This window comes from Nerophis lumbriciformis, linkage group LG09, assembly GCF_033978685.3.
Source record: "Nerophis lumbriciformis linkage group LG09, RoL_Nlum_v2.1, whole genome shotgun sequence".
Lineage (NCBI taxonomy): Eukaryota > Metazoa > Chordata > Actinopteri > Syngnathiformes > Syngnathidae > Nerophis > Nerophis lumbriciformis.
Genome location: NC_084556.2, coordinates 29,994,445 through 30,021,394, shown reverse-complemented (window position 1 = coordinate 30,021,394; position 26,950 = coordinate 29,994,445). Strand labels below are relative to the sequence as shown.

General features: G+C 41.9%; 1 protein-coding gene across 1 annotated transcript in view; it reads left to right on the top strand.

The window, feature by feature from the left end:
* LOC133607294 (uncharacterized) overlaps positions 1-26,950 on the top strand; it is an 80,107-nt gene that overhangs the window by 28,027 nt on the left and 25,130 nt on the right. The window contains exons 2-5 of the mRNA XM_061961779.2: positions 3,514-5,582; positions 11,571-11,873; positions 22,838-23,097; positions 26,793-26,836. Coding sequence (XP_061817763.1) covers positions 3,530-5,582; positions 11,571-11,873; positions 22,838-23,097; positions 26,793-26,836 — 2,660 coding nt within the window. The 5' untranslated portion in view covers positions 3,514-3,529. The remainder of the gene's footprint in view (positions 1-3,513; positions 5,583-11,570; positions 11,874-22,837; positions 23,098-26,792; positions 26,837-26,950) is intronic.

The window sequence follows — 26,950 nt, the reverse complement described above, 5'->3', positions numbered from 1 at the left end:
TTAAGAGGAAATACTTTGTGAGATCCTGGGCAATTCCTCTAAATTAGAACTGAGCTTGGGTATGCTGAAACCACATGCGTGCATTACCCTGCCAACAGTTGTTCAACTTGACAGTTGTACCAAATAGTGCATTCCATTACCTCGGAAGTTGGAATTCAAAGCTGGGAATGACGTCACAGCCGAGTTGTGAGTGTCCAGCTATGTGGTCAGAAATGAAGATGGCCGCATCCACGAAACTCATTTGAATATAAACAACTTATGGAAAAATATGCACTCCTTTTGTAACTTTCAAATTCCATTAATAAGCAAGAAACAGACGCTATTGCTAGCGGTGTAGAACATATATAAAAAAACATGAAAACAATTTGATTTACACAACAGTAATATTACCCAACATAGACGTCCAATAGTACATCATATATGGCTGATTTAGTGTGACAGAAAATAGTCAAAAGTGCTAATAACGGAAATTACATAAGCTTCTATTAGTGTTTACATTCAGAGCAGCCATCTTTGAAGCCAACTCAGGGGGGGTGAGGACTCTTTTACTTTCCCAGTGGGAAATCTAAACTCGGGGGGCGTTCTAGTTGTAATTTTCAACTAGGAACAAGAACATTTCTGCTTCCCGGACAAATGGAACACACCAAAAGTTAGCCGCAGGCATCAGCTGTCTTGTTAGCGTTGCGCGTTCTGCATTGTAATTCCACATCGCTCACAAGGCTCACCAATATCATGTGAAGTTGTGTTATTGCTGTCGTAGATGAAGTGAATCGACCAAGTTCATCTACACTTAGCATTGCCCGGCCAGCAGCTGATAGCTGAGAGCTAATAGCAGTCTAATTAGCATTAAAGTGTGCGTCGAGTCCCATTAGGTCCTGCTACATCCCGCTGTTAATAATGTCAAAGTCTCATCAATGTGAAGATGTGTTATTGAAGAGGCAGGTGTTGAGGTAAAGTTGTTCTGCCAAAAGTTGGTAGCGCTGATTAACCACCATGTTGTTATTGTCATCCTTAACCAGGAAACAGAAGTCCAATCGGCACAAAATAATAATAGAAATGACACAAACAGCGCACTGTAAAAGATGTGCGTCAATAAGACCTAATTGAACTCTTAAAGGTGATGTTTGCAACTTCCTCACAGTAACATTTTTCAAAGCAAAAAATATAACAAGACCACCACCGACTAGCATATGTTGCCATTAGTGGTGTAACAGAACACAGTTGTTTGACAATTGTCTATATTTCCAGAATTACAAAGTTTACGTAATAAGATTTTTTACCGCCTTGAATAAAATGATTGGTGTTTATAGCGGTCACTCATGCAGCCTCGTCAACACGTACGCGCTGGGAGCACGTGCATACATACTAAAGCAGTCCAAGAAAAGCAACGAACAATTTGCTATCTAGTTGTTATTATAAAATTTATATTCAATGACAGCTAACACTAACTATCCAAATTGCTATTATTAGCTAACAACACCTAAAGCCAATGCGCGTGCATGTGTTATATACTGGGATATACTAAAACATTGGAAAGTTGACGCCTCTAGGCATCTGTGTAAATGTTGCAAACAGCTCCTTTAATTGAGGCCAAAAAATATGCATTAAAACAATCCACAATGTTGTGAATCTGCAATATTTGAATTGTGACGAGGGATGACTGTATTACTACACATTGCTACCTTTTAGGAAGGGTGGTCGATTCCTCCTGAACACCCAGCTGTGGAGCTTGCATGTACAAACCTCAGATGAATTGGAGGGTTGCCTCGGGTTACAAACTAATTATGCAAGCAAGAAAACATGATTCCTTATGGTCACCGAATCAATAATCGCATAGCATGTGATACTATTGTTAAAATACTGTGTTACCTTATGAGTTAGCCTGCTATCTCCACCTCACGAATCCACTCTAGTTATTAGCCCTGTCTGATTATCCTAGTATAACTTTAAAATACCAAACCACAGGTCAAAGATGCATTGGCTTTTCAAAGGCACACTGACTAAAAGGTCTTGTCAGTTATCATTCTATGTGACACTCTTTAATGCAGGATGGTGTCATTGTCAATCATATCCACCTGCCAATCTCACTAAGGGACAAGTCTTCATAAAGCTTACTGCAGAAACATGCCATGCTTGCATTATTATGTTACATTTTAAAGTATTTTGGCCACCTTTGATCAAAACTCTTAGCATTAAACTAGTATTAGTGCCCAAATGAACAGCAGAGCCATAACCACCTTTTTGTGTATAGTTAATAGTAAACAAAGCACTTAATCAACTGAGTAATGAGTCTTGGATGCAATAAGCATAACAAATGATCACCATTCATCAGTGTGTGTTGTTCATCAGGGTGTCTTTTCTATTGTGATGTAGTGTACCAACATGTAATTAAATGTTAATGGTGATGATTGTGGTGATTAAATGACCCAAATAAATACAACTGCCGTAAAAGGCGCTGTGATTTATTACTCCTTTGTGCTGTGTCATGTTGGCAAAAAGTTGTGCTTTGCTAAGTTATGTTGTTGTGTATTTGTTGATCTTTGGTTTATACCAAGGGCCAAATGAACCAACATCTTTGATTTGTGAAATGAATTTGGATGATCTGTAGACCCATTAGTTAATAATAGATTAAACCTAGAACAAACAAAAACAAACGTTTTAATCCTGGGGACACATCCACTTACACAGCAGCAAACACATAGTCTATTCTGCAGTATTGCAGTACATATTTATCATCCGTCGTTGCTTAGTCCTTCACATCAAAAAGGTGTCTTGCAAAGACTGATGACTCCTCTGAGGGATGAAGGTTATTGCAAGTTCATCACTACTTTTTGTAAATGAGCTTTTAAGAATCCTTGGTTGCAATGCTGATAAACACACACTCGCCCTTTTCCGTATTGATTTTTGTTTCATTGTAATGGCACATCCTATTGCTGGGGAGCAAATGTGGGTGTGAAAATGTGATTGTTATGATGCACATTCCGTTTCTGGCAAGTGGCCTTGGTATAAGCACATAGCAGAGAGATACGTGCATGTTTAAATGGATTTGGCAAAGGAAGTGGTTCCTTCCTCCAATGTTATTTATTAAGGTCAAACATGCACCAGTGGGTCTAATGTCCATATCCTATTTGTGCAGCCAGTGATGAAGGAATTGTGTGTGTCAAGTTCATGTTCAATCTAACATGGCGTGGTTGTATCTGTGATTGGTATGTTTACATTATCTTCATATATACAATGTTGAAAAACATACTGAAAAAACATTCCAATGTTTTGTTGATTGTTGTACTTTGGGGTTTGACTTTAAGTACTTAAATAATTGGCTAGGCAAAGATGAGATTTGTTACAAAACAATACAAAAAACTTTTTGAATATTAAAGTTGGAAGAGGATCCTACTTTAGGATTTTTGTGTCAAAACAAATGGAATGTAAAGTCTGACCCACATTTTCATTGTTTCTGAAAGTAAAGTAATGCTGTGAATAATCTTTTCCTCTCTTTTTCTCTTTACTGGACAGCTTCACTTAAACCCAGATGCCTCCTCTTCCTCTCGACGAGCGCATAGTGGTCATCCAGCGGCCTGAAAACTTAGTCTTGTGTGAGGCTTCCCCCCAAGTAATCCCGCATCACACTTCTCGGATATCCACTTCTTCCAATGAACAAGTCTCCCGAGTTTCCCGGACTCACCCTTCTCAGCCTCACTTTTACTCACCCACGTGTAAATCTCTGACTCTGGAATGCAAACGCAGATCCTCCCGTGCACAGAAAATCACGGACAACCATCTGGTTATCCCAGCAGGTTACCAACAAGCCCCAAGCCACTGCCACAGCAATGGAACCGTGACTCTCGGTCCACGACTGCCATCCCACACACACACGATTGATATCAGACTAAAACTAGACAAAGGCGGCAGAGCAGGAATTAGCAACTCACTTGGTCGGACTGGAAGTGTCAAGTGTACAAGGGCAAAATGCCCAACTTTACATTTGGATCAGTTTGAGAGAAGAAGTGGAGGTGAACGCAAGTCGCAGCAAAGTCGACACAATCAGCTGTCATCTTCCGCCGGAGGACTTCTGCAGTTTGTCCCTGCCCAGGCGCAGCATTACAAGCTCAGGGGTGAAAAAGGAAAGGAAAATGTTTTGAACAGAACTGACCAAGAATTTCCCTCGCTGGATTATAAGAATTCCAAGCTGGGCACTCTGCGCCAAAATCATACAAGTCACAGTCTTCCCACCCACCGTAACTCTGTCCCTGTTCCCCATGCTGCCATCCTAAACCACCCCTCTTCCTCTGCCCCTCATCCCGCACACTTCCCTGCCTCCTTCCAACAACTCAACGGGCCTCGCTTTTCTCGACACAGGGATCACCGTCCTCACATTCTTCATGGTCTCACCCTCTCTCCCTGCGCCTCCCATACAGGAGGGTTCCCCAGCCCTGACCACACCTGTACCATTGACTGCACCCACCCCTTTGGATGTGGTTGCTGGAGGTTGGTAAGATGCAAAGGGTCTAAGGGCCACTCCTCCACGTGCCAAGGAGGTGGAGGTAGTTCTTCCACCTCCTTTTCCGGTGGCCACAATGTTGGGGCAGTAAAAAAAGGAGGCAAAGATATGGGGCTGAAAAATCTTGGAGGATGTCTGTCCACCACCTCCACCTCTAACACCTCATCAACCAACAGCACTGTGTCTGACCGCCGGTCGAATCTGTTCAAACCACTCCGCTGTGCCTCCTGCGCTAGTGAGGCTGGAGCCTTTGAGAGTCCTGCTATTCTTCGTAAAAAACTAGTAGGGGGATGTCTGCCGTGTACCCCTTTATCCTCTTCTGCCCCTCTTAGGGCAATTCAAAGCTGTGTCACAGGCTGCAATCCCAAAGCCTCCCAGATAGGTAGCTCCACCTGCAGCTACTGTAGCAGCGATCCCATAGTGGTAACATTTAACCCTCGCAGAGGTAAACCGCCCGGAAGAAGTATTGGGGCGCCTCATTCAGCGACTACGTTTCAAGCTGATGACGATGACTACAGTGTGCGTACTATCTGGCCTGAGGAACTGGCCAGAAAGATGACCCATTCCACAGCTCAAAAAAATCACTGTGCCGGCGTGGGAGTAGGTGTCGGGAAGACCACTTCGAGCCAGATCCAAAATGGAAGCAACGGAAGTGGACTTGTACTCCTGGACTCTCATAACCTTCAAGAGTATGCACACTCTCAGCTAACAGACCACGCTGGACGACGTCGCCTACAGCAGGGAAACATGGCTGCTTTGGATTTTATAGGCTATAGGTCGGGGTCAGGATTTGAAGAAGGCCGGGATTCACTAAGGAGGCTTCTGAATAAAGCCGACAATGTAGGAATGAGCAGCACTCTTGAGCATGACAGAGACGCCCCATATACTGGTTCACCTTCTCCCTGCTCACCTTCTCCACTATCACCGGTTTCCTTTTCGCCTACACCGTCCGCCCCCAGCACACTCATCAAAACCAAACCCTGGCAGAGAGACAGGGAAGGGGGGCATTCGCTACCATCAGCTCAGTCCCTTCACTTGGCTCTGAACTCACTAAACAGAGAGCAAGATGAAGAGAAGAGCAGAAGTAAGACTGTTGTTCATATTTATTCTGTGTAGACCAGGGGGCCACATTGGGTTAAAATAATTTGGCCGAGGGCTGGGCTATCTATTTGTAAACAATTATAAACATATACACATATATACATATATACAATATTAGGGCTGTCAAAGTTAACGTGATAACGCGTTAACTATAAATTTCAATAACGGCACTAATTTTTTTAACGGGCGATTAACGCACGCGTGCCCATTTTGACCCTCGGGGAGTGCCGTAGGAACTCAGTTGTGGTTCATCTGTTAGCCTAGAGCCACAAGCGAGCAGAAATGGACAAAGGAAAGTCGTCTACCTTATGGAAATATCAGGTTCAAAGCCACATCAAGTTGTTCTCCCGACAAAAAAGGACTCTTTTTCGAGAATAGGCGACATCCCTCCAGCAAACGCCTGCTATGCACGTAGTTCAGGCGGGTGGTGCTTCACTTCCGTGTTCAGACTACGGTTTGGTGCAGTGATAAAATAACATTCAGATTGTTACTGACTGATTGAGTAAGTAAGATGATATAAACGTTAAACAGAAATGAAAGACGGTTGGCAGGATATTGAAAGGAGACTTTTTTATTGCAAACAGTCCAACATCAAAACATGTCAATACACTTTCTTAAACCAATCACACACTTTTTTGGCTTCAAAATAAAAGTGCTATGCTATACATCCAGTTTAACTGCAGTTTCAAAATGAAGATGTCCGGTACTTTTTTGGCATCGACCGAATCCAGCCGGTACTACCGGGCACCGATTCACGTAAGATCCAGCGTTGCCATGTTTCGGTGCCTGGGTTGCGCGTGATGTCACGTCTGTTTGAATTAGCTCTTGCGAATGGTGATTATGTGCTACCACTTGAGAGGAAAACAGGTGATTTCGAAGCGCACATGCTCTTAGTAATCTTGCAACCCATTAATGTTTCATGACAAAAACCCAACCATGCCAAATAGAAAACGCTATAAAGTGTGTCTCGTCTTTTCCAAATGTGATGCAGATTACGCTCGCTACAATATTTGTGACGTATAAAAAAAAGGCAAGTGGCGGGAATACTTCCAATGTGAGGAAGCATTTGTTGACAATAACAGCGACATCATCATTCTCTAGGTCTGCTCCAGGTAAAAAGCCTCCTGTATAAGAATACATTAGCTTTGCATTTTAACTATCAATAGTTAGCATAATCAGCTCGGTTCCTCGTACTGTACTTTGTAATGTTAATGTAAAGTTGTTGTTTCACCTTCATTTGTATTTTAATACTTTTGAAAAAAAATCCTGGCTGGCTGAAATATTGTGTACATTTTTTCATAACATGTTCTGGTTGAGTCCTCAATTGCAAAATGATTAGCAGGCTGAATATTACATTTTATTAATTAATAGAAAAGGTTAAAACATTGTCATGCGGCAATAGGAGGACCATTAACTTGTACAACATGTAATGTACAGACTATCAGAAGCATTTATTCAGGTGGAAATATCATAGATTACAGCTGGGATAGGCTTCAGCACCCACCCTGTGACCCCAAAAGGAACAAACAATCGAAATTGAATGGGTGGATATAACAAAAACATCTTTGACAATGAAAGTATTATCATAACAATCAAAATCTTGTGTTATTTATACGTGGAACTGTTCTCTAAACATGGAAGTGTAGCTCCTCCTCTGAATGCAAATGCAGGAATAGACATTCTGTATTTCTACAAAATACAAAATCTGGCAAGACAACCAACACACAGCAGGCATTTTTGTTTTTATTGTCATTAAATTGTGTTTGTCCTTTTTGTGTTGAGCTGTTTAAAAATCATAATGTTTAAAACAAATTAATTTAAAGCAAACTAATTGTCCGTTCATGGTGTTAAAACTTGAAAATGATTTGTCTAGGGTACACTTAGTAATGATGAAAAATTATATATACCTGTGAACAATCGGGATTAATTTTGAGTTAACTATGAACAAAATGCGATGATCGCGATTAAATATTTTAATCATTTGATAGCGCTAATATATATACATGGATGGATGGATGGATGGATGGATGGACGGATGGATGAATGGATGGATGGATGGATGGATAGATAGATAGATAGATAGATGGATGGATAGATAAGGGCTGTCAAACGATTAGAATATTTAGTCGCGATCAATCGCATTGTTCATAGACGTGATAATCGCAGATAGGTATAAGTGTACTCTAGACAGGTCATTTTCAGGGAGGTGGCTTCATATTGCTGTATGACAATGTTTTAACCTTCTCTATTAATTAATAAAATTTAATATTCAGCCTGCTGATCATTCTGTAATTGAAGACTCAACCAGAACAAGTTATAAAATAATTTATACTATATTTCAGCCAGCCAGAACAATATCCCCCCACCCCACATTTCTTTAGGTGCAAATATCACAGAATAACATTACAAAACATTTCTGACAAAGCATGATCGTAATGTAAGACATTTTAGTTTTTTTAATGTCAGGGTTTCCCCTAAATTGCCAAATTAAATGCGGCGGTGGGGGCGTGGTCGACATGACTTCATCGCTTGATTTGCTATGATGCATATACTATTTAAAAAGGGACGTGAACATACATTTAAAACAAATCTGTTAAGTATAGTATTAACATATATATTATTCTTACACAATATTGTGCTGTTCAATTTTTAAATCGTTGCTGCTTATTGTACAATGAACTTTGTTGAGGTTTTTTTTTTTTTTTTTTTGGAGATTTCTCCAATCCTGCTAGTCACCTTTTCTGTAATAAAAAGGATTGACAACAAATCTAGCATCCATTTCTGGTGTTATTGGCGACTGTACTTGTGTTTAGAGACTCTGTTTAGATTCTGTCGCACTATGTCCGTGACGAAAAGCACACTTGCTTCGCGTTGCTGGGAGCCTTTCTCTCATCAAAAACTGCCATTGTCATCTTAAATAGTGAAGATCGCTGTCCGCGGGTATATTTGAAATATATTAAAGTACATCCACAGTGTGGACACGCTGCCTTCGCTCCAGACAACCCCGTGCGAAGGGCTGGTGTTAATGTGTATGTTAATGTGTTATGGTGGTCATTTTTCCCATGGTCTTTGAACACACCGTGTCGGTGGAAAATGAACAAGGGTTGTGTGTCTAGGAGTGAAACACGGAGGAAATACTTGTTGGAATTGGGCCCGATGTTAGCATAAAATTGGCCATAAAAGCTAAAAAGAGCGTCAGGCTTTGTTTTCTTCTGGATGCTACAATACATTATATTACTTTATTTTGGTAGGTGTGGCGACGAATATGAAGCCCTTACATTTAGGAGAAACCCTAAACATAGTAAAACCGAATATATAGTGTAGCGCTTTTATTTTAAAAGCCGGAAAAGTGAGTGATTGGTTTATGAAAGTGTCTTGCCATGTTTTGATGTCGGATCGACTGTTTGCAATAAAAAAAAGTCTCCTTTCGACATCCTGCTGACCGTCTTTCATTTTTGTTGAGCTTGTATGTCATCTTACTTACTAAAGCAGTCACATTAACAATCTAAATGTTATGTTATCACTGCACCTTAACTGTAATCTGAACACAGAAGTGAAGCACCACTCACCTCTAGAACGACGCTTGCAGCAGGGGTTTGCTGCAGGGATGTCGCCTCTTCTCGCGGTGAAAAATAGTCCTTTCTTGCTATGGCTTTGAACCTCATATTTCCATAAGGTGCCCTTTTCTTTATCCATTTCTGCTCGCTTGTGGCTCTTCAGTAGCAAGTGAACTGCAGCCCAATCCCCCCCCCTCCCCCCACGACACGGCAAGAGAATCAAAAAGGAAGTGTTCGTGTTAATCGCCCGTTAAAACAATTAGTGCCGTTATTGTAGTTAACGCGTTATTATTGCCTTAACTTTGACAGTCATAATATATATACGTATACTATTTATTTATCTATCTTGTCCCCACAATTTCCCCATTTGTCTTTTGTTTTTGTCTTCTTCTTTCTATTCCCCCCTGCTACATTCTGGCTGCGACAAACACTAAATCTATTCAAACATTCAATGAAGTCAAATACAAATAAGGCAACAAGTGAAGTACACCACACTTCTTTTTTGTAAAGTAAGCACAGTAAGTTCAGCAGATATGGGCATCTACATCAACAATATGATATGAACGGGTGGACACAACAGATTAAAAAAAAAAAAAGTAATTAATATTATTTTGTTTTAATTGGGACATGTCCCATGGTCCAGATTGTGGATGTTGGCGGGTCAGATCTGGCTCGCGGGCCGTAGTTTGGGGACCCCTGGTGTAGACATTTAAACAGATGAGAATCAAACTACACCAGCAACAAAACCAATGAATCAAATCCAAGCTCTGCTTCCCTTGAAATGTTAATCGAGAAAATTACTTCTGGTTCTAAGGCCACGCTAATAAATTAAGATAAAAGTAACTTTCAAAGCAATATTAATGATCCACAGTACCAATATGAAGAGGAAGAATAGGAAATTAGGAAAAACTTACAAAGAAAGACAACAGACTAGTTTCTCGTTTGGCATTGATTGCCAGATAATAGTTTAATAGCTTTATTGACAACTCTTTATTCAGTCCCGCTAGGAATTCACGATGACGTGATCGCACCAATTCACGCAAATTCAACCAATCCCCGCAAATTACTTTCCTTCACATTTTGGTCAATTAGTGTCATTTTCATGAATCAAATTTGTCTCTGAGTGGAGCTCAAACGTGCAAGTCAACTGTCTCAGTAAATCATATGTTTGTTTCTTGTGTACACAAAGTGTAAAAGTTAGGGCTGTCAAATTATTCTATTTTTAAATCAAATTGATCGCATTCTTGAATTTGGATTAATCATGATAAATCGCAGGTGATTACTCGTTTGCATAATTAAAAATTTGCTTAAGAAAAGACCTCAATACACAAATGCAATTTTATTCTCAGAAAGTCATACAGGAATATTTTTAAATGTTTTACTTAACTGCAAGTCATTAATGTGCTCAACACTTGGTGACAATATAGGAAGAATTAAGTGCACCTTTTGAAAGTCTTGGCAATAATATAGTAAACAAGGATATACACTAATAATGTAGTAAACACACCCATTAAACTTAACATAGTGCACCATTTAACCAGTTTCTTAAACAAGCAAACTTGTTTACCTTTTAAAGTGTTGATCTCTTATTTTGGTACAATGCTAGCCTAGGTAGTTGTGATTGGTTGTTTGTCATCCTCTGCTTCTTTCAAGTACGTGTATTACTTTAAGATGGTATTTTAAACTTGATGTGCGCCGATGATAAGAAAGTTTGTCGCTGCACAATCATCTAATTACCTTAGTAGTATCTAAAGTTCTATCCGCGTGTGTTTTGAAGCGAAGTTGGCCGCCGAGCACACCGCTCTGACTCTCATCAATCATCTTCGATCTGGCGTGTGGCCTAATCGCTGCCCGTGTAATCAGGTTAAGGTGCGGTCAAAACAAATAGTGTGATTAATCTTCATTCATTCACTTTTAACGCGGCATGTTTTTTCGTAATCACGGTAAGGTTGACAGCCCTAGTAATAATATATCAATGTTGTATTGCTAAAATGGCAAAGTTGTCATCCTCCTGCGTAGCAAAGACTTACTTCCGGTTCTTGCCAACGACAGTAAGTCTTCTGGGTAATGTAGTATGTAAAGATTTAGCTACACACCGGCGTTCTCAATTCCTAATTTACATGCATTTATATATGTATCCATCCATTTTTAACCGCTTGTCCCTTATTTAACCTTTATTTACCGAAGGTAAGACAATTAAGAACTACATATGCCACAACTTTACATATTTACTTTACAACTTGCCACAACTTTCTAAAAATGCTGCTGTGAATTTAGGCATTTCAGGCTGCAACAATCACAAAAAAAGGCAGCGAAATCCTGTAAGGGACTGTTTCTTCCGGTGAGAATGTAATTAGCAAAACACCTCTCAAAAGAACTTCTTTAAACTCGTTTCCTGTCTTATCCTCTTTCAGTGCACCTTTCCCTGCCACTTTCATCTTCGCTGCCAGCCTCCCTATCCGATGAGTCTGCCATGACTCCCGATGCGGAGAACGCAGTCGTCAGTGCCATCCTTCCATTCTTGTTTCTTGGAAACGAACGGGATGCTCAGGACTTGGATCTCCTGTTGCGCCTCAACATCGGCTACGTGGTGAACGTGACGACTCATCTGCCCCTCTACCACGTCAAATCTGGATTGCGCTACAAAAGGCTGCCAGCCACAGACAACAGCAAACAAAACCTTCGACAATATTTTGAGGAGGTTTTTGAGTTTATTGGTGAGACTTTCACACCAACTGTCAGTAAAGATGGCAAGTCTTTACCTCACCTAGGAGGATTTTTATGCCTTTGTTTTGGTTTCTGACATACACAGGATTACATATACAAACCCCGTTTCCATATGAGTTGGGAAATTGTGTTAGATGTAAATATAACCGGAATACAATGATTTGCAAATCATTTTCAACTCATATTCAGTTGAATATGCTACAAAGACAAGATATTTGATGTTCAAACTGATCAACTTTTTTTTTTTTTTGCAAATAATCATTAACTTTATAATTTGATGCCAGCAACACGTGACAAAGAAGTTGGGAAAGGTGGCAATAAATACTGATAAAGTTGAAGAATGCTCAACAAACACTTATTTGGAACATGCCACAGGTGAACAGGCAAATTGGGAACAGGTGGGTGCCATGATTGGGTATAAAAGTAGATTCCATGAAATGCTCAGTCATTCACAAACAAGGATGGGGCGAGGGTCACCACTTTGTCAACAAATGCGTGAGCAAATTGTTGAACAGTTTAAGAAAAACCTTTCTCAAACAGCTATTGCAAGGAATTTAGGGATTTCACCATCTACGGTCCGTAATATCATCAAAGGGTTCAGAGAATCTGGAGAAATCACTGCACGTAAGCAGCTAAGCCCGTGATCTTCGATCCCTCACACTGTACTGCATCAACAAGCGACATCAGTGTGTAAAGGATATTACCACATGGGCTCAGGAACACTTCAGAAACCCACTGTCAGTAACTACAGTTGGTCTCTACATCTGTAAGTGCAAGTTAAAACTCTCCTATGCAAGGCGAAAACCGTTTATCAACAACACCCAGAAACACCGTCGGCTTCGCTGGGCCTGAGCTCATCTAAGATGGACTGATACAAAGTGGAAAAGTGTTCTGTGGTCTGACGAGTCCACATTTCAAATTGTTTTTGGAAACTGTGGACGTCGTGTCCTCCGGACCAAAGAGGAAAAGAACCATCCGGATTGTTTTAGGCGCAAAGTTGAAAAGCCAGCATCTGTGATGGTATGGGGGTGTATTAGTGCCCAAGACATGGGTAACTTACACATCTTAATGCTGAAAGGTACATACAAGTTTTGGAGCAACATTTGTTGCCATCCAAGCAACGTTACCATGGACGCCCCTGATTATTTCAGCAAGACAATTCCAAGCCACGTGTTACATCAACGTGGCTTCATAGTAAAAGAGTGCGGGTACTAGACTGGCCTGCCTGTAGTCCAGACCTGTCTCCCATTGAAAATATGTGGCGCATTATGAAGCCTAAAATACCACAACGGAGACCCCCGGACTGTTGAACAACTTAAGCTGTACATCAAGCAAGAATGGGAAAGAATTCTACCTGAAAAGCTTAAAAAAATGTGTCTCTTCAGTTCCCAAACGTTTACTGAGTGTTGTTAAAAGGAAAGGCCATGTAACACAGTGGTGAACATGCCCTTTCCCAACTACTTTGGTGCGTGTTGCAGCAATGAAATTCTAAGTTAATGATTATTTGCAAAAAAAATAAATAAAGTTTATGAGTTTCAACATCAAATATGTTGTCTTTGTAGTGCATTCAACTGAATATGGGTTGAAAAGGATTTGCAAATCATTGTATTCCGTTTATATTTACATCTAACACAATTTCCCAACTCATATGGAAACGGGGTTTGTACACAAACTACCATTCACCCTTGTGGACAGTCAGTACGTGTACATGCACTAAATTAGTCTGATTTCTCAAATAGTTCGGCTTTAAATGAACCTCAAACAGCCCATGGAAACACCCTAATCCGATGGTGTTCAGTGTTTGAAAAGTCGGACTAACACACCTGGATTATGCGATTGGAAACCAGATCTCTCGAGGGGGAGGGTTGCGGCAGAGGGGACCCTTAGTGTTGCACTTCCACCAGAAGCAGATACCGTTCAATAAAATCAGCAACAATTATAGTGATAAGGAGACTGTTTATTTGCTTCTCAAATTAAAAGAACAGAACATTTCCAAGTGCATTGATGGTAGAAAAAATAAACTGATTTATTTAATAAGGTAACTAAGGAAATGTTGAATGCGGGCTTAATACGGACTCCCGAACGAAATATGAATGACAATTAAGCACATATTACAAATTAACAGGAGAATAATAAAGCATACACTTCATGCAGCATTTCCAAACTGATTAATAATAAATCCACACAACTGGCAAAATAGTCCAGAAAAATAGCAACCAAGTTCATTTAGAACAGTATCCAGTCGGTGCACGAACTCGGATTTAAAACTCCTTCCATCAATCCACAGAGCCTTTGCTGCCTTATGAATTACATACGAGATATTTAAAAGTTTTGTTCTCATGATTCTCGGTCCAAAAATTCCTTCGAAAAAACTCTCTGCCCTTGGTCTTTCTTTACTTCGGACCTGCATCCGCTCCGATACATTATTGGTAGTAGCGTCATGTTCGTAGCGTAATCCAAGATCATTTCTTGATGCTGTCTGCTATTTCACATCAGCATAGTCATCCATCCATCCATCCATCCATCTTCTTCCGCTTATCCGAGGTCGGGTCGCGGGGGCAGCAGCCTAAGCAGGGAAGCCCAGACTTCCCTCTCCCCAGCCACTTCGTCCAGCTCCTCCCGGGGGATCCCGAGGCGTTCCCAGGCCAGCCGGGAGACATAGTCTTCCCAACGTGTCCTGGGTCTTCCTCGTGGCCTCCTACCGGTCGGACATGCCCTAAACACCTCCTTAGGGAGGCGCTCGGGTGGCATCCTGACCAGATGCCCGAACCACCTCATCTGGCTCCTCTCGATGCGGAGGAGCAGCGGCTTTACTTTGAGCTCCCCCCGGATGACAGAGCTTCTCACCCTATCTCTAAGGGAGAGCCCCGCCACCCGGCGGAGGAAACTCATTTCGGCCGCTTGTACCCGTGATCTTGTCCTTTCGGTCATAACCCAAAGCTCATGACCATAGGTGAGGATGGGAACGTAGATCGACCGGTAAATTGAGAGCTTTGCCTTCCGGCTCAGCTCCTTCTTCACCACAACGGATCGATACAGCGTCCGCATTACTGAAGACGCCGCACCGATCCGCCTGTCGATCTCACGATCCACTCTTCCCTCACTCGTGAACAAGACTCCGAGGTACTTGAACTCCTCCACTTGGGGCAAGATCTCCTCCCCAACCCGGAGATGGCACTCCACCCTTTTCCGGGCGAGAACCATGGACTCGGACTTGGAGGTGCTGATTCTCATCCCAGTCGCTTCACACTCAGCTGCGAACCGATCCAGTGAGAGCTGAAGATCCTGGCCAGATGAAGCCATCAGGACCAAATCATCTGCAAAAAGCAGAGACCTAATCCTGCAGCCACCAAACCGGATCCCCTCAACGCCTTGACTGCGCCTAGAAATTCTGTCCATAAAAGTTATGAACAGAATCGGTGACAAAGGGCAGCCTTGGCGGAGTCCAACCCTCACCGGAAACGTGTCCGACTTACTGCCGGCAATGCGAACCAAGCTCTGACACTGATCATACAGGGAGCGGACCGCCACAATCAGACAGTCCGAAACCCCATACTCTCTGAGCACTCCCCACAGGACTTCCCGAGGGACACGGTCGAATGCCTTCTCCAAGTCCACAAAGCACATGTAGACTGGTTGGGCAAACTCCCATGCACCCTCAAGGACCCTGCCGAGAGTATAGAGCTGGTCCACAGTTCCACGACCAGGACGAAAACCACACTGTTCCTCCTGAATCCGAGGTTCGACTATCCGGCGTAGCCTCCTCTCCAGTACACCTGAATAGACCTTACCGGGAAGGCTGAGGAGTGTGATCCCACGATAGTTAGAACACACCCTCCGGTTCCCCTTTTTAAAGAGAGGAACCACCACCCCGGTCTGCCAATCCAGAGGTACTGCCCCCGATGTCCACGCGATGCTGCAGAGTCTTGTCAACCAAGACAGCCCTACAGCATCCAGAGCCTTAAGGAACTCCGGGCGGATCTCATCCACCCCCGGGGCCTTGCCACCGAGGAGCTTTTTAACTACCTCAGCAACCTCAGCCCCAGAAATAGGAGAGCCCACCACAGATTCCTCAGGCACTGCTTCCTCATAGGAAGACGTGTTGGTGGGATTGAGGAGGTCTTCGAAGTATTCCCTCCACCGATCCACAACTTCCGCAGTCGAGGTCAGCAGAACACCATCCGCACCATACACGGTGTTGGTAGTGCACTGCTTCCCCTTCCTGAGGCGGTGGATGGTGGTCCAGAATCGCTTCGAAGCCGTCCGGAAGTCGTTTTCCATGGCTTCCCCGAACTCCTCCCATGTCCGAGTTTTTGCCTCCGCGACCGCTGAAGCCGCACACCGCTTGGCCTGTCGGTACCTGTCCGCTGCCTCAGGAGTCCCATGAGCCAAAAGAACCCGATAGGACTCCTTCTTCAGCTTGACGGCATCCCTCACCGCCGGTGTCCACCAACGGGTTCTAGGATTACCGCCACGACAGGCACCAACTACCTTGCGGCCACAGCTCCAATCAGCCGCCTCGACAATAGAAGTGCGGAACATGGTCCACTCGGACTCAATGTCCAGCACCTCCCTCGTGACATGTTCAAAGTTCTTCCGGAGGTGGGAATTGAAACTCTCTCTGACAGGAGACTCTGCCAGACGTTCCCAGCAAACCCTCACAATGCGTTTGGGCCTGCCAGGTCTGTCCGGCATCCTCCCCCACCATCGCAGCCAACTCACCACCAGGTGGTGATCGGTAGAAAGCTCCGCCCCTCTCTTCACCCGAGTGTCCAAAACATGAGGCCGCAAATCCAATGACACAACTACAAAGTCGATCATAGAACTGCGGCCTAGGGTGTCCTGGTGCCAAGTGCACATATGGACACCCTTATGCTTGAACATGGTGTTCGTTATGGACAATCCGTGACGGGCACAAAAGTCCAATAACAAAACACCACTTGGGTTCAGATCCGGGCGACCATTCTTCCCAATCACGCCTCTCCAGGTTTCACTGTCGTTGCCAATATGAGCGTTGAAGTCCCCCAGTAGAACGAGGGAATCACCCGGGGGAGCACTCTCAAGTACTCCCTCGAGTGAATCCAAAAAGGGGTGGGTACTCTGAGCTGCTGTTTGGCGCGTAAGCGCAAACAACAGTCAGGACCCGTCCCCCCACCCGAAGGCGGAGGGAAGCTACCCTCTCGTCCACCGGGTTGAACTCCAACATGCAGGCTCTGAGCCGGGGGGCAACAAGAATTGCCACCCCAGCCCGTCGCCTCTCACTGCTGGCAACGCCAGAGTGGAAGAGAGTCCATCCCCTCTCGAGAGAACTGGTTCCAGAGCCCTTGCTGTGCGTCGAGGTGAGTCCGACTATATCCAACCGGAACTTCTCTACCTCGCGCACTAGCTCAGGCTCCTTCCCCCCCAGCGAGGTGACGTTCCACGTCCCAAGAGCTAGCTTCTGTAGCCGAGGATCGGACCGCCAAGTGCCCTGCCTTCGGCTACCGCCCAGCTCACATTGCACCCGACCTCTATGGCCCCTGCTATGGGTGGTGAGCCCATTGGAGGGGGGACCCACGTTGCCTCTTCGGGCCGTGCCCGGCCGGGCCCCATGGGGACAGGCCCGGCCACCAGGCGCTCGCCATCGTGCCCCAACTAAGGGCCTGGCTCCGGAGGGGGGCCCCGGTGACCCGCGTCCGGGCGAGGGAAATCTGAGTCTCGGTTCTTGCATTTCCATAGAAGTCTTCGAGCTGCTCTTTGTCTGATCCCTCACCTAGGACCTGTTTGTCTTGGGAGACCCTACCAGGGGGCATGGAAGCCCCCGGACAACATAGCTCCTAGGATCATTGGGACACGCAAACTCCTCTACCACGTTAAGGTGGCAGCTCAGAGAGGAGCAGCATAGTCATAAGAGACGTAATATTTTTAATTTGTGTCAATATTACAGCGGATTGCACAACATAGCTAGGCTCTTAACTTGTTAGAAGCCACACACGCCTAGTGTGACGTCATGTAGCTCGACCGGAAAATAAATAAATTAACCGCGCTAAAAAAGAAATAAGCGCTCCCCAGTGTACGGGAAGCACCATGCTTATGACCAGAGCCGGCCCAAGGCATAAGCGTACTAAGCGCTTGCTTAGGGCCCCGCGGCCACCAGGGGGCCCCCAAAAGCAATTAACAAAAAAATCTTATTTTTAATTTTTTGCATGTACGAGTCTGACTGATGATTTCTAAATGATCAAAGATATATTATTGTACAAAAACACAATTTTAGGTCAACAGAGTGCTGCTGCTGATCTAGGCTTAGTGATTCTTCCTGCCTCTCTTTAAATGTAAAGCTGCCTCTGCTGCACCTGTGACGTTTGCCGCCTGCTATGGCGTCACATTAGTGCCAAAAATCCGAGCGCATAAAAACTGTTATCGCGCGCTGATTCTCCACTTCGTGCGCGCGCGCGACACCCTTTTGCGCGCGTGTGGTGCCTTTTTGCGCGCGCGCCGTCTCGGTCTGTGCGCTGGCATGTTTCGTTTTGGCACTTTGGGGGCGGGTATGCTTAGACGGCCCCTTCTTTCTGATTGGTCAGGCGAAACGCTCAGAGCCAATCAGAAGTATAGCAGGGCGGGTCATCGTCAATATGTATCAAGATTGTTATAGGCGCAAAGTTTTCACTTCTTCTTGAACATTTGTTTTCTAATTTATGGAATTTCTTTTGATTCAGCCATAAAATTAATGAAATAATCTTTGAATTTTGTTTTTAAAATGTTAAAAATAGCCTTTTAATAATGTATTCTGAAACAGTTTAAAAATAATCAGAGAACTGACTATCACTGACCCTACACAACTATGTTGCACAATTAAGTCTTTTTTTTTTATAGCGAAAGAGGTAATTTCAACAGGTGCAGCATCCTATGTCATATCTACATGTAATAAGATTTGTAACAAGGCAAACCGTTTGTAAATTGGTTGAAAATCGAGCAAGTTATGGTAATTTAATTGGTACATGTACTAATTAAATTACCATAACTTGCTTTGACATCAATGTAATGATTGAGGCTAGCTGTCCGAGGTAAGATGGCTACAACGTTGCTACGCTGGAGAATGATTGGTCATATGAAAAATGCTCAGAGCCAATCAGAAAGGAGGGACTGTCTAAGCATACCTGCCCCCAAAGTGCCCCAAAAAAAATGACAGCGCGAGGAGAGATGCCAGGAGTACACAGAGAGCGCACAGACCGAGACGGCGCGCGCGCAAAAAGACACCACGTGCGTGCAAAAGGGTGTCGCGAGCGCACAAAGTGGAGAATCAGTGCGCGACAACAGTTTTTATGCCTTGCGTCTTTCAAAGGGGAAAACTATTGATGAATTTAACTTCAGTAGACTGCGCTCTCTTTGTACAAAGTAAACATTAAATATGAACAATTAACTAAAAATGTAAACTAGTAATTAAAGACTAATATGTACAAGACTGATGAGACAAGATGACACTTTTACTGTAAATACAAAGCTTTATCACTTGGACTGTTCAACCCCAGGCCACTCTTGTAGCTGAATGTTTTCTACATTTTAAGATTAGGAACCATATGTGGCACTCTGGACATCATTCGTTCATTCATTGGTATTATTTATGTTCTTAACTGGACCACCCCCATATCTTTATAAATGACATGTCATTTGTAAAGACATGCCAGGCTGACAATAGGATAATGTAAACAACACTGCCAGAGCCGCAATGAGTTTATAGTAGGTGTGTGAATGATCAACAATCAATATTATTGGCAGAAATAGAGGGCCCCAAAATCAAATTTTGCTTAGGGCCCCATGGAGGCTTGGGCCGGCACTGCTTATGACCAATAGTCGAATTAGAGAAAGTGCATGGACACTTGGACTTCACACAAATGTATGAAAATACAAAAAAACGAACTACTAATATTTGAGAAATCAGACTAATTTAGTGCATAGAAACGTAGTGACTGTAATTTCCAAGTAGTCTAACAAGCATGTTTTGGAATGTGGGGTATAAAATCACATTAGTAGCTAGTTTAACTTAATGATCATACAGTACACTATATAAACACTGTATACATTTTGTGCCAATACATATGTTACCTTATAGTAAGATCCCCAGACAAAACCAAAACATACATGGGGAGAACATGCAAACTCCAAACTGAGATGGAGATACGAAACTTTGATGTCCTAAAAATGTGAGGCGAAGATGCTAACCTTTTGGCCTCGATGCCACAATTTGAAAGTATAAATACAGTGGTACCTCGGTTTTTGTACACCCCACTTTTCATTTCATTTGGATTTTGAAAAAAAATGTTGCCGGTTATTATACAGCCAAATACCGCACGTAACAAACAAGCCCAGACAAATAATCTCACACGTTGGTGATTAAGGTTGGGCATTCTTTGAATTTAATGATTCCGGTTCCGATACAGATTCCTTCTTTCAATTCCAGTTCTCGATTCCGATTCTTGAATAGGCAGTGTCATCATAAAAGTTTGCATGGTTTAAATCAAGCCACTAACCAGAGTTTTTCTTTGATAAAATGCCCTTTTTATTAACTAGACAAAAATGTCCTGTTTAAAAATAAAGAATTACCGTATTTTTCGGAGTATAAGTCGCACCGGAGTATAAGTCGCACCTGCCGAAAATGCATGATAAAGAAGGAAAAAAACATATATAAATTGCACTGGAGCCGGCCAAGCTATGAAAAAAACTGCGACTTATAGTCCGAAAAATACGGTACATGTAAATATAGCTAATATTTACCTGATAACCTAACCAGGAAAATATTCACAGATCGGTCTGATTGATAAAAAATAGAATGAGACTATTGAACAATATTCTCTCATTTATTTTTATAGCTTCCTTTTCTTTTCTCTGTGGTGTTTATGTTTTCATGTTATTGCAATATTATGTGAAGTGTTTACTTTGAAAACTTCATGGAAAAACATTTACACAAACTTTATTGTTGCGTACTGTATGTTTTAAACCAGGCGCGTCAAAAATAATTTTCATAGTTGGTCTACATCGCAGTTAAAAGGGCCCTCAAGGGGCAACTACTAACTACAAAACTATATAAATGTACAGTATAATTTCCTCATGATACCATTGTCCCCTCATTTAATTATTATCATATTGTATGCCAACTGACTAATGGAAACGTGCTTTGCATTTACAACTCAAGGCTTTTTGTGGCCCCAATCAAGGTTTTTGTTTGTGGCCCTATTCTGGTCTTTAATTACCCGCATAACACGTAAGGCGCTCGGGGCTGACTGAACCTAGTTGGTATGATGGGTTCTCATTTCTCTGTGAAGAGCCTTGAGTGTCTAAAGTGCTCTATATACATGCACCGGTAATCCATTATTATTATTATTATTGTAATACAATAGTCCGTCACTACATCGCGCTTTGAAGTTTGCGACTTGTAAAAGTGACTATGCGAGTGCTATTTAATGTCGAGAGAGCTTTCTTAAAGTTAAAAAAACATATCTAGACCAGGTCTTTTATGCTTTAGCTATGGAAATATTCAATTTTTAATTAATAATTCCTACTTTGCGGCAATGTATTTACTACTGCCAGGCCCGGAACCAATTAACAACGATAAACGAGGGTTTGCTGTATTACTCTTGGTGACCAAATTTGGCTATGGAAGCCTGGGTGTGTGCATAAAAGACACAACCAACACAAATGCAGTTCAAGTATGTTTATAATTATGGTAGATATTAAGAAATAATGTATTAATAATGATTAACAAGTAAGGTAAAGATTTGTATTTACTATAAATAATCACGTATGGACACTACAACAAAAAGCTACATTTATAACTACAATTCAGTTCCATCCAGTATGTTCAATAGTTATGTGTTTATATTCCAGATAATAGGCAAAATTCATATAAAAAGGTAGAAGAAAAAAAGTTGATAGGTCCAAAGAGAAAATAAAAGTGTTGGGTATCTCCTACTGCAGTGAAGCCAATTTATAAATGCTTTGCCATTAATTGTAAAAGTAAACAAAACATAATAAATGTGCAAGAACTATGAAAAACAAATGTTCTTTAGGCACCATATTTTGGGGGAAAGGTTCAGCTACAATAAAAAAAAATTAAATGGTACGGTCCTTTTAGAAATACGTAATAAATCTGTCACAATTAAGGTGTTTGAAGCGATGCTAAATTAGCACTTATGTCTTTGGGCTTTTGGATGGACACGGCCGCCATGCTGATGAACCAAACTAACACGAACCTGTTGACTCACCGCTGAATAAAAGTTTAGTATAAACAAAGAATAATTGTATCTAAAAGGTAATTCGGTCCATCAAAGTGGAACTAACAAACACCCACAGAACACGATGACCACGTCCATGATCAGCTACTAAAGTGCCCCCGCTCGTTCAGCTATTAGAGAATTAATTTAATAAATGTCAACAACAAACAAAATGTTTGGAATTGCTTTCTGCATCAAACAATATTGAGTTAAGAAGAACTGCAGTTACATGGGGTACAATATTGTTCTGTCAAAAGGTTTGCAAATTTTAGCAAAAAGTATGTAGTGCCTTGTATTGGCACACCTTTTCAGGTTTTCGCGGGCCACATAAAATCATGGAGCGGGCCAGATGTGTTCCTGGGCCTTGAGTTTGACCCCTGTGTTGGACTGTCTGATGCTGCATGTTACTGAGCTAGTGAGCACCCACTAAGCTGGGTGCAGAACATCAAACAAACAACTTGTAAAACTATCATTATTCTCTATAAAATGTGTTAATATCTTTGGGTGTCTGCAACGGATTAATTATATTTACAATATTTCTTATGGGCAACGGTTTCTGTACCATTCAGTTGTCATCTGACCTTTTGGAACAGATTACAACAAAAACCGAGGTACCTCTGTATTACAAGTAGTCCTAAATAGTACACTTTATCATTGTAAGTTTTGTTGTTATCCCAGTTCATAAAAATTTATTTTTTTATCCACAGAGGAGGCATATCAGAGTGGGCAGGGAGTGTTGGTGCATTGCCAGGCAGGTGTGTCCCGTTCTGCAACCATCGTCATCGCCTACTTAATGAAGCACACCCTCATGACAATGACAGACGCCTATAAATACGTACGTAGCCGTCGTCCTGTGGTGTCACCAAATTTAAACTTCATGGGCCAGCTTTTGGAGTTTGAGAGAGACCTCAACTCAGGGGTGACTCCTCGCATCCTGATGCCTAAACTTGACGGTGTGGAGACGCAGGTGTGAAGAACACAAAGGCTACTGAATCGGCTTTGGATGCCAGGTTAATACAGTAGGAAAATGGCAGCATGTTTTGGCAATTATTGTACTTTTATACTGTGAAACATGAGACAAACTGATACATGACCTCATGTGAGTAGCTCATTTAACTTAAGCAGCGTCCATTGCACTGTTTATAAATAACGTGCCAATATTGATGTAACATTATATTCAAAAATATCTGCCTCTTTATGTGTTTTGATCATTTACTACAGGAGAAATACAGTCGCTATCGACGAAAGCCATGCTTGCATGCAAAATTGCATTGCCACAATTTGATACACAAATTGAATAACACAAATGTAGCAAGGCACACATTACTGAAATGCACTTTACCAAATGTGTTCATGTTGTCATGCTTGGTTGAGCACCGTGGACCTGATGCAGATTCGAGTAGTATAAACCTGGGATGCACATCACATCAAAAAAATTGTTGAGTGTTTAAACTTCATATTGAAAAAAAGCTAGTGCACTAACATTTCAAAAAGACTGGAATAACATGATCCATAACTTAATGCTTAGAAAGCTGACGTGGTTATAATGCAAAGTGACCAGATGGCTGATTTTTAACTGTGACACATCAGATAGACGAACATCTTTTACAGTGTACTTCTCGGTTGATTGGAAATGCATATTTATTTCACAAGCCACAACCTTAGGTACCTGCACGTTTAATAAGATCCAGCACAGCAGCTGCAGACCTTTGCACATTGTCAGAGAAGTATTCAATCAATACAATGTGTTTATTTTTGTACACAAGTACCTCAACATAGGAGCATAATTGGTTCTGTGACGGCGCTGCTGACTCAAAACACTTGTATCTCAAATCAATGTCTCCCAATGTCATGAATGAAATCAATTTCATTGATTTTTGATAACATTTTTTTTTAAAACCATCCGCATCTTCTTCTCAGCTATGTCCTTCACGCCAAATTTCTTCCTTACCATGGTTGGAAAAAACCTTAATGTCGATCTCGAGCTATAAGCTAATGCTCGCTAGTAAGACCAGATGTTTTGGACAGATTTCACAAGGTTCCCTGTGATATTTGCTATGACAAATAGTGGCTGCATGGAACTAACAATTTTGGAATTTAGCCTATCATTCACGATTCTTATGTGAGACAAGCACACATGTTTTTTCTTTTTTATGCATTCTATCTATTAAATAAATCAGAGCAAAGGTCGGCTTACAACGGAGCCACTGGGAGTCACTCTATTCTACATATAAAGCGCTTTAAAAATATCCAAACACTTCCATTAAGGTTTTATATACATGCTGTAAGTATTTACAGTACATCCGGAAAGTATTCACAGCGCTTCACTTTTTACACATTTTGTTATGTTACGGCCTTATTTTGAAATAGAATACCTAAATGTGTGTCCTCAAAATTTTACAGACCATACTCCATAATTACAATTTCAGTAAGTTTTTATTGTTTTTATTTTACAAATTTATCCAACTAAAAAACTTAAACGAATCACATGTACATAAGTATTTACTTTGCTAAATACTTTTTTAATGCACCTTTGGTAGCAATTAGCATCAAGTCTTTTTGAATACAATGCCACAAGTTTGGCACACCTATCTATGGGCAGTTTTGCCCATTCCTCTCAAGCTCCATCAGATTGGATGAGAAGCGTTGGTTTTTATCCAGGATGTCTCTGTACATTACTGTTTTCATCTTTCCCTCTATCCTGACTAGTCCCCCCATTCCTGCAACTGAAAAACATCCCCACAGCATCATGGTCCCACCATCTTGCTTCACAGTAGAGATGGCATTGGCCTGGTGATGAACACTGCCTAGTTTCTTCCAAACATGACGCCTGGAATTCACGCCAAATAGTTTAATCTTTTTCTCATCAGACTAGAGAATTTTGTTTCTCAGGTGTATGTATGTTGGCAAACTTTTTCCTAAGAAATGGCTTCCGTCTGGCCACTCTATATTACAATCCTGATTGGTGGCCTGCTACAGAGATAGTTGTCCTTCTGGAAGGTTCTCCTCTCTCCACAGATGAATGCTGTAACTCTGACAGAGTGACCCTCAGGTTCTTGGTCACATCCCTGACTAGACTAAGATGAATAAAACAATGTACAGAGAAATCCTGGATGAAACCCATAGTTTCCCATCCAACCTGATGGAGCTTGAGAGGTGCTGCAAAGAGGAATGGGCAAAACTGCCCAAAGATAAGTGTGCCAAGCTTGTGGCATCGTGAATCATCTCAGTGGACTTTTAGGGGTAGCCCCTCTGTCATCTTCTCTCAGCCAATCCAAAAAGAATCTAGTGGCATTCACTTCTTTGTTGGCTGGAAGACTTATTGTGCTTAACTGGAAGGCTGCAGCGCCTCTCTACCACACCCGCTGGATCAGAGATATTCTTTATTTCCTTATCCATCCATTTTCTACCGCTTGTCCCTTGAGGGGTCGCGGAGGTTCAGTAGCCTATCCTAGCTGCATTCGGGCGGAAGGCGGGGTACTTTATTTTCTTAAATTGGAGAAAATTAGGCTGACATTAGTGAAGTGAAGTGAAGTGAATGACATTTATTTAGCGCTTTTTCTCAAGGACTCAAAGCGCTTTACATTGTGAAACCCAATATCTAAGTTACATTTAAGCCAGTGTGGGTGGCACTGGGAGCAGGTGGGTAAAGTGTCTTGCCCAAGGACACAACGGCAGTGACTAGGATGGCGGTAGCGGGGATCGAACCTGCAACCCTCAGGTTTCTGGCACGGCTGCTCTACCGACCGAACTATACCGCCCCTTGTGTGTTCTGTAAAATTTTAAGAAGTATTGGGTGCTTTCTTAAAATATGTAAAGGGGACTGATCTCCATTTTGGCCCCAATTGAGACGTGGTTGAATTGTGGCTGATTAATGAGCCTTTTGCTTGGTTTTGTGTATTGCTGCACCATGTTGGGGCCATTCGGAAGTGCAGTTGTCTGTGGCATTATATCTTTTTTTTTTTCTCTTTTTTTTGTGGCATTATATCAATATCTGCCTGTACTGGATTTATGTTAACTGTGTGTAAAACACAAACAAAAAAGATTGTGGCATTGTATTCAAAAACACCTGAGGTAGTAATTGCTGCCAAAGGTGCATCAACAAAGTATTGACCAATGGGTCTGAATACTTACTGTATGTACATATGATATATATATATATATATATATATATTTTTTTTTATACATTTGCAAAATTAAAAAAATATATATTTTGAATTGTCATTACAGGGTATTGTCTATAGAATTTGAGGATAACAATGTATTCCATTTCGGAGTAAGGCTGTAACATAACAAAATGTGAGGAACGTATGTACTGGATGTACTGGATGTAATGTAGTAACAGAAACATTCATAATAACAACTTTTTAACCACACGGCGGCACATTATATTCACAAATGCATCACAAAGTTCGCTTTTTCTTTACAACAACATCACTGATTACTACTCAGTAACTGCAGACTTCATGAGAGACAACAAATATAAAGAAACATCACTTAGTGTACAATGTCAGCTCTCACTAGGACGCCAACTTTTAGGATGTTTATTTCTTCCCATTTGGATGAAGAATTACTCATAATCCTCACAAAGAAAAAAGGGAATACAACCAAGTGTCTTTTGGGGTCTTTTTCTCCATTTACGGGCTTAATTGGCTTTCACAGTTGACCAACCTCTTGGATTATGTCCTCATCCTTTTATTATACAGGTGAGAGGTATGATTTATGACTTAGGATAAACTTTCACGAACTCCGAGGCGAGAACACAGCTCCGCAGCTGATGACGTCAACATAGCAGCATAAGAAGGTTACCTCTCTGTGAC